The sequence below is a fragment of the Bolinopsis microptera genome, chromosome 4 (genome assembly GCF_026151205.1).
Source record: "Bolinopsis microptera isolate Bmic1 chromosome 4, MBARI_Bmic_1.0, whole genome shotgun sequence".
NCBI classification, from domain to species: domain Eukaryota; kingdom Metazoa; phylum Ctenophora; class Tentaculata; order Lobata; family Bolinopsidae; genus Bolinopsis; species Bolinopsis microptera.
In genome coordinates, this window is record NC_087075.1 from 6,409,375 (window position 1) to 6,421,735 (window position 12,361).

At 37.1% G+C, this 12,361-nt stretch overlaps 2 protein-coding genes across 3 annotated transcripts in view; both read left to right on the plus strand.

Annotated features, from left to right (window-relative positions):
* LOC134813719 (probable phospholipid-transporting ATPase IIB) overlaps positions 1-12,361 on the plus strand; it is a 46,136-nt gene that overhangs the window by 836 nt on the left and 32,939 nt on the right. The window contains exons 2-3 of one of the 2 annotated variants that reach the window (XM_063821584.1): positions 3,410-3,511; positions 5,282-5,357. In XM_063821584.1, coding sequence (XP_063677654.1) covers positions 3,410-3,511; positions 5,282-5,357 — 178 coding nt within the window. The remainder of the gene's footprint in view (positions 1-3,409; positions 3,512-5,281; positions 5,358-12,361) is intronic. The other variant, XM_063821585.1, reaches the window with a different exon arrangement.
* Positions 373-3,192, plus strand: LOC134813720 (probable RNA-binding protein 19). The gene has a single exon (XM_063821586.1). The coding sequence runs from the start codon at positions 398-400 to the stop codon at positions 2,855-2,857; it is 2,460 nt and encodes an 819-aa protein (XP_063677656.1). The 5' UTR covers positions 373-397; the 3' UTR covers positions 2,858-3,192.

The window sequence follows — 12,361 nt, forward strand, 5'->3', positions numbered from 1 at the left end:
GGTAACTGGTTACTGTTAACTGGTAACTGTACAGGGTAGGTTTTAAGATGGGTTTGTGCAGCGTCCCAACCCAACCGAGCTGTTGTTTTCTTGTTTTTAGTTTTTGTGATGTAATATATTTTTTTCGCTACTACAAAAGTTTTACTCATATTTCAGCTGAAATAACTAATACGTCATGCATGTGCTTCTCCAATAATGGATGTTTGTGTCACCGACCGTATTACTTTATTAGTCATGATTACGACTGATTTTGTTCTTGAAACTAATTTTGTCATTGGGCAGCATCCAGTTCATAAATTATTTTTCCGGAATTTGTATCAGAATTTGTAAATGTAATATATATCTCCAAGATCACCTACACTTATAAATATGAGTCTAGCATTCAATTAAAACTATTATGATTCCTAATTTACTAACCATTAAATATCTGTTCAGGATGTCTAGAGTTATAGTAAAGAATCTCCCTAAGACAATCACAGTCGATCGTCTCATAAAGCACTTTTCTTCCCATGGGACTGTAACTGATGTCAAACTCATGAAGACAAAAGATGGTGTGTTTCGCAAATTCGCATTCGTTGGTTTTCAGAACGATGATGAAAGTCACAAAGCAATGGGGTTTTTTAATAAAACTTTTATCGATTCCTCAAAAATTGTTGTAGAAAGTGCCATCCCCTTTGGAGATGGGAATCTTGCTAGACCTTGGAGTAAGTACTCGGCAGGTAGCAGCGCCAATGATGCAAATCAAGGTAGCACTGCGATCGAAAAAAAGAGAAAGAAACTCAAGTCTGGCAATGAAAGTGACTCGGAGGATGAAGAATTTCAGGAATTTTTGGACGTTCACAAAAAAGATCGAACTATTTGGGGTAACGATGAAACAGTTATGTCTGGGAAGAAAAGGAATGTCGACGAAGCAGTTTCAGACTCCTCCAGTGATGAAGAATACGACCAAGAAGTTACAGGCTCTTCCAACAAGATTAAAAAATTAGAGCCTTCAAAAGTCCCAACAACAGATGAAGTCAGTGGTCCAGAAATACCATCCCATCGCTACACCGTGGTGCTGAAGGGGATCCCATTTGCTGCCACTGAGGCTGATATCAAAAAGTTCTTCCATCCCCTAGCATACAGAACAGTCAGGATGACTCTAGACAAAAAGGGTAGACCTTCTGGAAAATGTTTTGTTGACTTCAAATCGGAATCAGATCTGCGCAAGTCTTTAAAATACAACAAGAAGTACATGGGTCCTAGATATGTTGAGGTATTCAGGGATACTGGAACCAAAGCTGAGAAAGATGGTGTTCCCCAGAATCAGCGAAAAAACTTTACATTCAGTTCCAATCTACCCGATGAGTCTAAAGATTCTGCAGACTCAGGGTGCTTGTTTGTCAGAAACTTACCTTATGAATGCACTGATGAACAACTGAAATCTCACTTTGAAAAGATTGGTCCTGTATCAGTTATTGATTTACCTCTGACAAAGAATAACAAAACAAAAGGTTTCGCTTATGTGACATTCCTTTTCCCAGAACATGCCATAAAAGCAACGAATGAATTAACTTTTAAACCATTTCAAGGCAGACTCATTCACATAATCCCTAGTAATAAAGTTGATGAAGAAGGTAATGAAGACGACAGCACTGATTTTAAGAAAAAGAAGCTGAAGAAACAAAAACAGTCGTTGCAAGACGGAAAGTGCTGGAACACTCTTTTCTTGAACCAGAACGCAGTTTCAGAGTACTTAGCTCACCGGTTGAAAGTCTCTAAAAGCGATGTCCTAGATCCGAACAGTGAAAATTCCGCAATTCAACTAGCTCTGGGAGAAACTCAACTTTTACAAGAAATTAAAGAATTCTTAACAAATGAGGGTGTCATCCTGGACGCTTTTACAAGTTCAAAACGCAGTAAGAGGATAATCGTCTGCAAGAACATTCCATTCGGTACACAAGAACGTGAACTTAATGAGCTCTTCAGTGAACACGGTAGTATAGGCCGACTAGTTCTACCCCCTACTGGTACCATTGCTCTTATAGAATATCTCGATCCTTCAGAAGCAATGAAAGCTTACAAAAAACTATCCTACTCCAAGTTCAAGCATATTCCTTTGTACTTAGAATGGGCACCCGAGGAAACCTTTTCAGAACAGTTCAAACCATCCGACAAAAAAGTGTATAAAACAGTTGATGAGGATCTTGAAAATATGGAACATGCTACGCTCTTTGTCAAAAACTTAAACTTTGATACGACCGAGGCACAGCTGAAAGCTTTCTTCGAGAAGAGTGGCAGTGTCACAAGTGTTTCCATTGCGAAGAAGCCAAGTCCTAAATCAGCAAATGGTTTCTTGTCAAGAGGCTATGGCTTTGTTGAATTTGGTTCTAAGGAATCAGCTAAGGATGCCATGAAAAAGTTAAATGGTAAGCTCCTTCAGGATTATGCGGTAGAGTTAAAACTTTCTGAGAAGCAAATATCGAAAGTACCTGAAACTGTAGAAAAGGCACGTAACCTCAAAGAGGCTTCAGCAAAACTCCTCATTAAAAACATTCCGTTCGAAACCACAAGGAAAGATCTCCGCAAACTATTCAGTGCCTTTGGTGACATTAAGCATATTCGCCTACCTAAAAAGCTGGCAGGAACTGGAGACCACCGTGGATTTGCTTTTGTGGAATTCTCATCCATCGCAGAGGCTCGCAAAGCATTCGAAGCAACCGGTGACAGCACTCATATCTACGGTAGAAGGCTTGTGGTAGAATGGGCTAAGGAGGACGCTACTGTTGCTGAGATGAGAGAGAAAACTGCAGAAGTGTTTGTTCCGACAGAGGTGGAAAAGAAGAAGAAAACTGTTCAAGGATTGGAGATATCGTGAAAACACAAAATCTTTTTCAGATGGAATTTTAACAATCGAAAATGTATGAATTTTCTTTTAATGGAGTTAATTGGAATTTTAGGCCTTTACAGCTTTTCAATGATAGTTGATTTCATATTTTAGGGACACTTTTTAGAGGGAGATTTAAGTTATTTTATGATCATCTCTGCAAGCAGTTTTTACTTTAATTTATTGACATTGTCTCAGCTTTACAAAACTTACTGCTTATCATTGATTCTATCAACTCAATTACATAATATTCGCTTGCTAAATGAGAAAGTGTAGTTACCGAGTAGTAAATGATGGATAATTCTAAAATTTAAAAATATCAATCTTATCAGCATTCGCTTTAATGGATCTGACTTAGTGACAAATATCATTCTCTGAGTGAAACAATTCGTGCATAATCATTACCGTACATAATTATAACTGTGGATAATTTTAAGTTAACCGTTTTGATGATAACCTAAAATTGAAGCAAGTACTGACAGAATGACTCCAAGTTCAATACAAATCAGATGATGGTGAATGTAACTACACTTTTTCTTCCAGCGACGACTCATTCGACGAGGTTATCTACCAGATACAAGCTAGAAATAAGAAATACCAGCACAAGAACCAGTACTCCAAGCCCGGCATGTCTTGCACTCAGAGGTAGTGAATTAGTGATCATTAGTGATCATTAGTGACCATTAGTGATCATTGTTATGATTTCTCTTGCTGATTCTGTGTGAATTTTTCTTTGTCTTTGTTGATTTCCGCCATTTCATAAACAAATAATACGTCATAGATGATAATTTGCTGGAAACCTTCTAAAAGAATTCACATTGAATTAATTTTTCGGTTTGTTATTTTCTTTCTATTCCTATAATATCTCACTGCTGATTTCTAAGCATAAATGCAATATTTGAAAGTTATAAGCTTGTTACCATCATGTCAGTTCTATCGTCAGTTTCTTAAATCTTTCAACAGGACGAGACATGCAATGCAATTGTTGTGTCATTTATTTCCATACATAATCAATTAACTTTATACATTATAAATAGGTAAAAAACGTTACCATTTTTATCACGTCATACCCGATTAATTATTTCTCACTTCTACTCATGAAGATAACTGTTGCTGGCTGATGAGGAAATATGAGCTGTGTAAACAAGTGTTGCATGTTGGGCTCTTAGCATAAATAGAGAACTGGTTTGCATGGTTCATTTCTCCTGTATCATGTTGTTCTTTGTTGTTCAGTGATTAATCAAGATATTCGACGAACCGGGTCATTAAAATTCATGGACACCACCCTTTGCCTTTTGTGAGTTCTTTAGATTGTATCAATTGCTGCCATTATTTTGTTAAAAAATCTACGGCAGCAATGTTGAATATGTACACACTATACAGTATACACTATACACTATACACTATACACTATACACTATACACTATACACTATACACTATACAGCAGTCGTAAGTTATTACATACCTCTTAATCTATTCAATAAAATAATACACAATATTACTGTATTACTTAAATCTTACTTAGGGGTCGTTCACATATTGCGTAATCAGTCGAGGGGGGCCGGGGGGGGGGGGGGTTCTAAATGATTACGCTAGTGTAATTTTGACACAAAAGAGCAAAAGCTATGTGTAAAACTGATTACGGAGGGGGAGGGTGGGGGTTAAAAATCGGCCAAAAATTGATTACGTAATATTATGTGAACGACCCCTTATTCAGTAAATTATGGGTATAATCTACAGAGTTATGCTGAATTGCATTCCTTTGCACAAAGAAGGGGGTTATGTAATGTTAGGAGTATATTGTAATTTGTATGCAAACAATAGAGGCTTTAGCCCACTTACATTGTACATTGCATTGTACATTGTACATTGTACATTGCTCCTGTACAGTGTACACATTGAACATGTTTGTTGTGTTACTGTTTACTTTTGTGAGTGTGTATTTTGTTTTGTTTATGCTGACTATAATAAATGATGAACTGTGTGATCTGCGGGAACTGTGTGAACTGTGTAATCTGTGTGAACTGTGAACTGTGAAGATGTCCTCTTTAACAAATGAAATCAATTCATACAGTATAATATCATTATTAAATCTAAGACTATATTTTAGATTAATGCCCCCATCGTTTCTAAGGTAAAACCTGACATAACATTAGCAACAACTGCAGTTGTGATAGTGAATTTATTTTCCAAAATTATTAAAAATTTTTAAGTTTGAAACAGCCTCTTTATTAACTTAAAAAGATATCTAACACGTTTAAGTAAAGTTTTCATATAGTTTTCAGTTCTTTACAGCTATACCACGTGACCAGTGACCACGTGACCAGTAACGTTTCTTTATATTTTAACCATGTGACCAGTAACGTTTCTTTATATTTTAACCATGTGACCATTAATGATGAAACTTTTTCAGTTGCGGACAATGCCTGGGTAGTATGAACTGTTGTAAACCTCCTGAGCTATTGGAGAGGAAAGTCTTCCTTGGTCAGGTATATAATTTGGAATATAACTTATTTCTTAATACTTTATGGACATCTTGTTTTGTGTTGTACAGTTGTACTGTCAGTACATCATGTATCTAGTTTTCTGCTTTAGTTTTATTTGCATAAGCGTGAATCAATAGAACATTTTTATCGCTAATTAGAAAAATCTGAATTATTTAAAACTAGACAATAAACTAAAACTATAATAATCCTATATGATATATAAACATCCTATATTAGGGGGGGGTCCACGTTAAAAAAGTTAAATTCTAAGATCGAGATTTTGGAATTTAACATTAATTACTTTAACTTTTTTAACTTTTTTAACATAAATTAAAAATCAGATTTTGGCTGACTAATCGGTTCAAATTTTAACATAATTACCCAAATTAAACTCAATTATGAGTGTTGGCCTTTAGTACTAGTAGTACCTCGCTCTTGCAATTGTTTTCTGTAGTTGTAACTGATTTGATAACTCTACAAAAAAAAACACCTTGTATCTATATATATACACATAATTGTATAATTTACTAATATAATCATTCATATAATACGAAAAAAGAATATGGCTTGGCGGAAGGGTTATGGAAAGTCTCACATACGACAGATGTTTACGTTGCAATTTAGCGAAGGCATCAGGAGAGTCGCTCATTCGCTTGAAGGGTTCCTGTAGCTGTAATCCCTGTACCCGAACCATCTACTGAGGACACATCATCAGGTATTGATACTCCGGAGCTTCCTCCAGCTGTAATCCCTGTACCCGAACCATCTACTGAGGACGTATCAGTTGTTGTCAACACTTCAAAAAGGGCTGCTGATTCATCAAAACCTAGAACTCAATATGATTCTGAAGACGAATCATCTGCTGATGTTATCACTACTGCGATAATAACAATCAACTCATTCAAGAGGAGAGCTGTCCCTACTTTTAGGATTCCAAAGATTAAGAAACCGACGGTGCAAAGCAAATTGACGATTATGGATAAATCTTCATCGACGGGTCTGAAGAAGAAGGAGCATTTGCAGGCTAACACTGATAATTTAACCACGAGAACTCCCACAGTAGACAATTCTAAATTCACAATTGGACGACCAATTGATGTTGATAAGATAAACAGCAGCAAGAAAGTGTTAAATTCAAAGAAGGAAACAGCACTTAACACTCCGGTGAAGTAGAAAGTATACCTAACCCACCACCTCCGGTAAGATTTTTGGACTGTGACTTTGGTGAACTTTCTTTTGATGAAATCTACCGCGAGCTTGACTTTAACATGAAACACCCGGGGGGCCGTTCAACGTCATATTTTGGCTCGGTACCTTACAGTTATGGCAGAACCAACCACCGTGCATCCCATGATAAGCCCTTGCCACCTGTCCTACAGCGCATTTTTGATTGTTTGCATAAATCCGATCCTGACATTACTCCCACGAACTACACCTGCCTCTGTACTTACTATAAGGACGGGTCAGTTGGTATTCCATTGCATAGTGACAGCGAATCTAGCATTGTAGAAGATAGTCTGATTTACACTGCATCATTTGGCTCTACCAGAATTATGAGAATGTCAACGTCGACAGGCCCTTTCGTTGAGCATAACATCCCGCTTGAGCACGGCTCTGTCTTTGCAATGTCTCGATCTGATCAGAACCACTGGCAGCACGGCATTGAACGTGATCCTATGTTAAGGCAGCCACGAATCTCGCTCACTCTTCGCAAGTTGAAACAGCCTGATCCCACGGCCTTGCCAGCACCTGCAGCCCCTACTCGGGTCCCGCCTGTTGCACCACCTACACAGATACAGTCACCAACGTCCCGTCACTCCAGAGTCCTCTTTATTCACGACTCAATACACCGAGAAACACCAGAATGGCTGTTCGACCAGATACCTGGCCACCGATGTCAAAAGCGCCTTAACTATCAACTAGTGAACTCACTGGAACATCAACATGAGTTCAAACATTCTAAAGCAGTCGTACTTTCCTGCGGCATTAATGACCTAGCTAGGTATGGGCAGTCGGCCAGGAGTCTTGCGGACAATTTCTGTCCCCGTTTTATAGACTCTTGTAACAATAACAAGAATACCGAGTTTATGTTTTGTGCTTTATCTATGACTAAATTTAACTGGTTGAATGCAGAGATTGACGCTTTTAATATCATAATGTTGAACCTGGCTAAGGATATTCCAAATCTGAGTTTTTTCGATGCCCATGCCGTGATCAAGCGTGTTAACTCATACTACGTATGGGACCGCAACGACAGACATGGCATCCACTTATATCACGAGGTGCAAAGGGTAGTGGCACATGAACTTGTTAACTGCGTTGGCAAGTTATGTGGATCTGAACAGAGACGTCACAGGAACTGTGAGTGGCTCTATCACCACAAGCCTAACAGTCTCTCCAGATATAACCGAAGCTGAGCGCTTTACAAATCATTGATACCATTCTGATTAAAAAATACGATTCAATTTTTTCTCAACTTCCAGTCCACCTTTAACAGATCGTTACCAAGATAGATCATATAATGAAATGATCTGATTGGTGGAATTTTTCTCATTATCTGATAAGCTCATCCATTATCAGTATCTCTTATCACCCGATCGCACACAAAACATCTTACTCTACAAATCTGTATCATCCTAAATCAATGAGATTTCATAACTCTATACAACATTCAAAATTCACATACAAATCTATAAATAATCAAGTGCGCTCTCTTCAGTATTACTCAAGTTCAGTGCGATAGTCCCTTATTACGTAAACGCTACAAACAAATCAAATACAAATAACACCTCACAAAACTACACAACACAAAAGCAACCACTTTATTCGATTTCTATTTTTTAGCCAAATCAGTTATTTAAATCATACTGATAAGGCCCTAGATAAGGACACTTTATTTCACTTAATTATCCGATTTTAGCTTAAAATAATATAATTTACTTTTAAATCATATCACGATTCTGTAGCATACAGGACCTCCGGTTCTCGTGAAAGAATCTGATTTGAACTATAGTTTTATATACTATCAGTATCATAATCATAATATTTAGTTATAAATGGAACCCACTGTTACATCTGAAAACAAAGTCAAGATCAAATGTTCAAGCTGCAGCGGCTGGTGTTACTCTATTAGAAATATTCGCACATGCTCATGGTGTCAAAGTAATGTCCATGTCAAATGTTTTAAGGATAATTTAGGCTGTACGAGTTGCTGTGAAAGTATCATTCCTGGATTTCACGCAACCTACTATGAAATCTATGACGACTACAGTAAACTTAATAGTGACATATTTAATCCGTACGATCAGAATAGTCGATTTAATCTTATTGGCGACGCCATGACCAACGAAGAGCATCAAGATTCAACTTGGAGCAATATTTCATCTTTCCTAACTAGTTGTCAGTATAAACAACAACGTAACGTGAAAAAATCTACCTGCTCTCAACTTAAAACATTTTCTATGAACATAAGATCCCTTATTAAGAATATAGATCAACTACGTGATGATATTGAGACTTATGATAAGTATGATATATTGTGTTTTAACGAAACTAATTGCACTTTAGGGAAATTACCGAACGGAATAAACGACGTTACCTTAGATGGATTTCATGAACCATTTATCCAGGATCCAATTCGCCCATCTGGAAAAGGTGGGGGGCTAGCCACTTATGTACACAAACGTGTAGTCGATTATGATAAAATTGATATTTTCACTCCAAACCCTGAACCAACTAATACTAGTGGCGAATTCCAATTTATCAAGCTCCATCAGTGCAAAGGATACAACAGAACGAAAATAATTGGCAATGTTTACCGTTCTCCCGCTAGGAGACCTGAAGCGTTTCTAGAAATTTTCAAAAATACGCTGCACAACCTAGGGAGACACACCCGTAAACATATGACGCTTCATGGAGATTTCAACCTTGATTTACTGAAGCATAGCAGCGACCAAGCATGTCAGAACATTATAGATATTGCGTCCTCTTACGGTTTTATTCAAATTGTATCACGCCCAACTCGCCTAACGGACCATAGTGCCACGCTTATTGACCACATCTACACAAACAATCTTGAGGATACAATAAGCTGTAACGTCTTAACGACAGATATGTCTGATCACTTAGCAATAGTCACTACAATAAATCTTGATAACACGCCAACCAGCAGCTACCGCTCTGCGTCTAACTCACAAAATGTATCTCAAACTGAAACACGTAGATTTAACGACACCAACAATCAAAAATTCAGAGACTTAATTACAGATGAAAGTTGGTCAGAAATTTTTAACAATACCAATGATGCCAACGAACAGTTCAATAATTTAAATACGGCTTATAATAAGATTTACGAGTCTGCCTATCCCACAAAAAGACAATCACGAAGACAAAATGAACGTGTTAATCCGAAACCATGGATGCTGCCCTGGCTCGAAGAAGCTATAGAACGTAAAAATGAGTCATATTATGATTTTGTTAAGGAACCATCTGATAGTAACCGCAGTAAATATGACCGTCTGAAGAAGTTTTGTAATAAACACATCGATAAAGCTAAAAACAAGCACTTCAAAAAATTTTTTGAGCAAAACAAAGAAAATTCTAAGAAGCAGTGGCAAATGATAAACAGTCTTCTTAATAGGAAAAAATCTAAACATACTTCAATTAAACTGACTGACGAAGACGGCTCAATCAGCACTCCGGCAGCTGTAGCAGAAAAATTTAACGATTACTTCTCAAACATCGCTCCTAAAATTAAGTCTGAAATTAGTAGTAGGACCACTTTTGATCCTGGTGGAACCCATAGCACACTTCGCAACGCCACTCCAAGTAGTATTTACTTAAAGCCAGTCACTGCCACAGAAATTCAGGACGTCATAAACCTGCTTAAGAATAAAGCCACACTAGACACTAAAATTGAACCTCTAAAAATCGCTAACAGCTGTCCCAGTTTTACTAGTGTACTAGCCCACGTTGTCAACAGTTCTTTTGAACAGGGGATCTTTCCACAGGCTTTAAAAGAAGCGAAGGTGGTCCCAATTCACAAAGGTGGATCTAAATCTGACATAAAAAATTACAGGCCAATATCTCTTCTTGCTTCTTTCTCTAAAGTATTTGAAAAGCTAATGCATAACCGAGTTATAAGTTTTTTAGATAAATACAGCATACTATGTGAAAACCAATACGGTTTTCGCCCGGGTAGGTCTTGTGAACATGCTCTTCTCAACGCAAAAGACACCATTCTTAATTCAATGTCTAAAAAGCAGGTAACTTTACTTCTTTTAATCGACTTCAGCAAAGCTTTCGACCTTGTGGATCATTCCATACTCTTGCGCAAGCTGGACCATTACGGCATAAGGGGTCAAGCCTTAAACTGGTTTAAGTCATATCTCACTAACAGGAAACAGTTTGTATCAATTGGCTCGTCAAAATCTTCAACCAACCAAATTTTATACGGCGTGCCTCAAGGGTCAATATTAGGACCTTTACTTTTTATAATCTACATAAACGACCTGCCTCAAATATCAGATATAGCAAATTTCATTATGTACGCAGATGATGCCAACATCTTCCTGATAGGAGAAAATCTTAATGAAGTTTACGATAAACTAATAACTCTTAGCGATGCTTTAGTTAAATGGGTAGATAATAATGGTTTAGCTCTCAACCTTAAAAAAACAAATTATATGATCTTCTCTCGACAAAGAAATCTTAATTATCGTGATGTGGCAATTTCTGGTGTCACAATTGAGAGAAAAACAGAAGCCCGTTTTTTAGGAGTTATAATAGATGATAAACTAAACTGGTCCCATCATATTTCTGCCATGAAAATGAAAATGTCCAGATACATAGGAGTCATGTACAAACTTAAAAAATATCTGCCTCTCGAAGCACGTCTTCAAATTTATCAAAGTTTTGTGCAGTCACACCTTAATTATTGCAGCCTTGTATGGGGCTTTGCTGCCAAGTCTCATATTGAATCGCTTTTTGTAAAACAGAAAATGGGCCTTCGAGCAGTATTACCTGGTTTCGTCAATTACTGGTACAAGGACGGTATCCCCCCAGCAAGTACCAAGTCTGGCTTTTATTCACATAAAATATTGACAGTACACAGTATCATTGTAAAGAACGCACTCATTTTAATGCATAAATTGAAAAACTTTCCTAATCTAGTACCATTGTCTCTCAAGAAAACAATTCCCAAAAGTGCACCATTATTTAATACTAACCTGGATTCTATTCTCACTACACAATGGTCAGAAAAGTATGGTCAACACCCTTACAACAACTCAGTATTTTTTAAAGGTCCATTATTAGCAATAAACCGATATAATGTTGCAGCAACTTCCCCGCCTAGTCTATTTAACCTGAACATTTACAAAACTTGTATAAAAACTATGCTCATCGATCAGCAAAATGAAAACATCGAAGACGATTGGCCTAATTTCATGTTATATGTATAACAGGACTAAGAAAATCAAAGCGTAACATAAACCAAAATGCCGATAATAACCTTGTCTCTACATCTTAGATTACATGCACACACTTATGCATCACTCAATAAACGTCGCATATCTCATCAATTACACTGCCAACATAGGACATTATTTTTTATCGCCGCGATTTCAAATCAAGTTACAAATTCTACAAATTTTGAAGTGCTCAGTCTTGTTTTACTTTTCTTATCTTTATCTATTAACCATTGGAAAATAAAACTTTAAATTATAAACCTTCATTGCATACTTTACCGGTAGAATCTAAATTGAATAGTTTGAGATTTCCTTTACATTTTATATTTATGCATGTGCCCCACGGGGATGAATTTCTTATTACCATTGATATTATATATATTTTTTGAGTAAACATTGGCTGGTACCACGGGCCAGTCCCCAACCAAAACAAGTTGTCTACACGACTCATTGAAGGTGGAACTGCAATCAAGAATGAGAATCAGCAGGGAAATCGGGACAAATTGAACTCTAGAAATACTCCTCCAACAAGTTCTCTGA

What these genes read in the sequence shown, in the direction of transcription:
- LOC134813720 (XM_063821586.1), top strand. Translation starts at nt 398, where the DNA reads ATGATTCCTAATTTACTAACCATTAAATATCTGTTCAGGATGTCTAGA.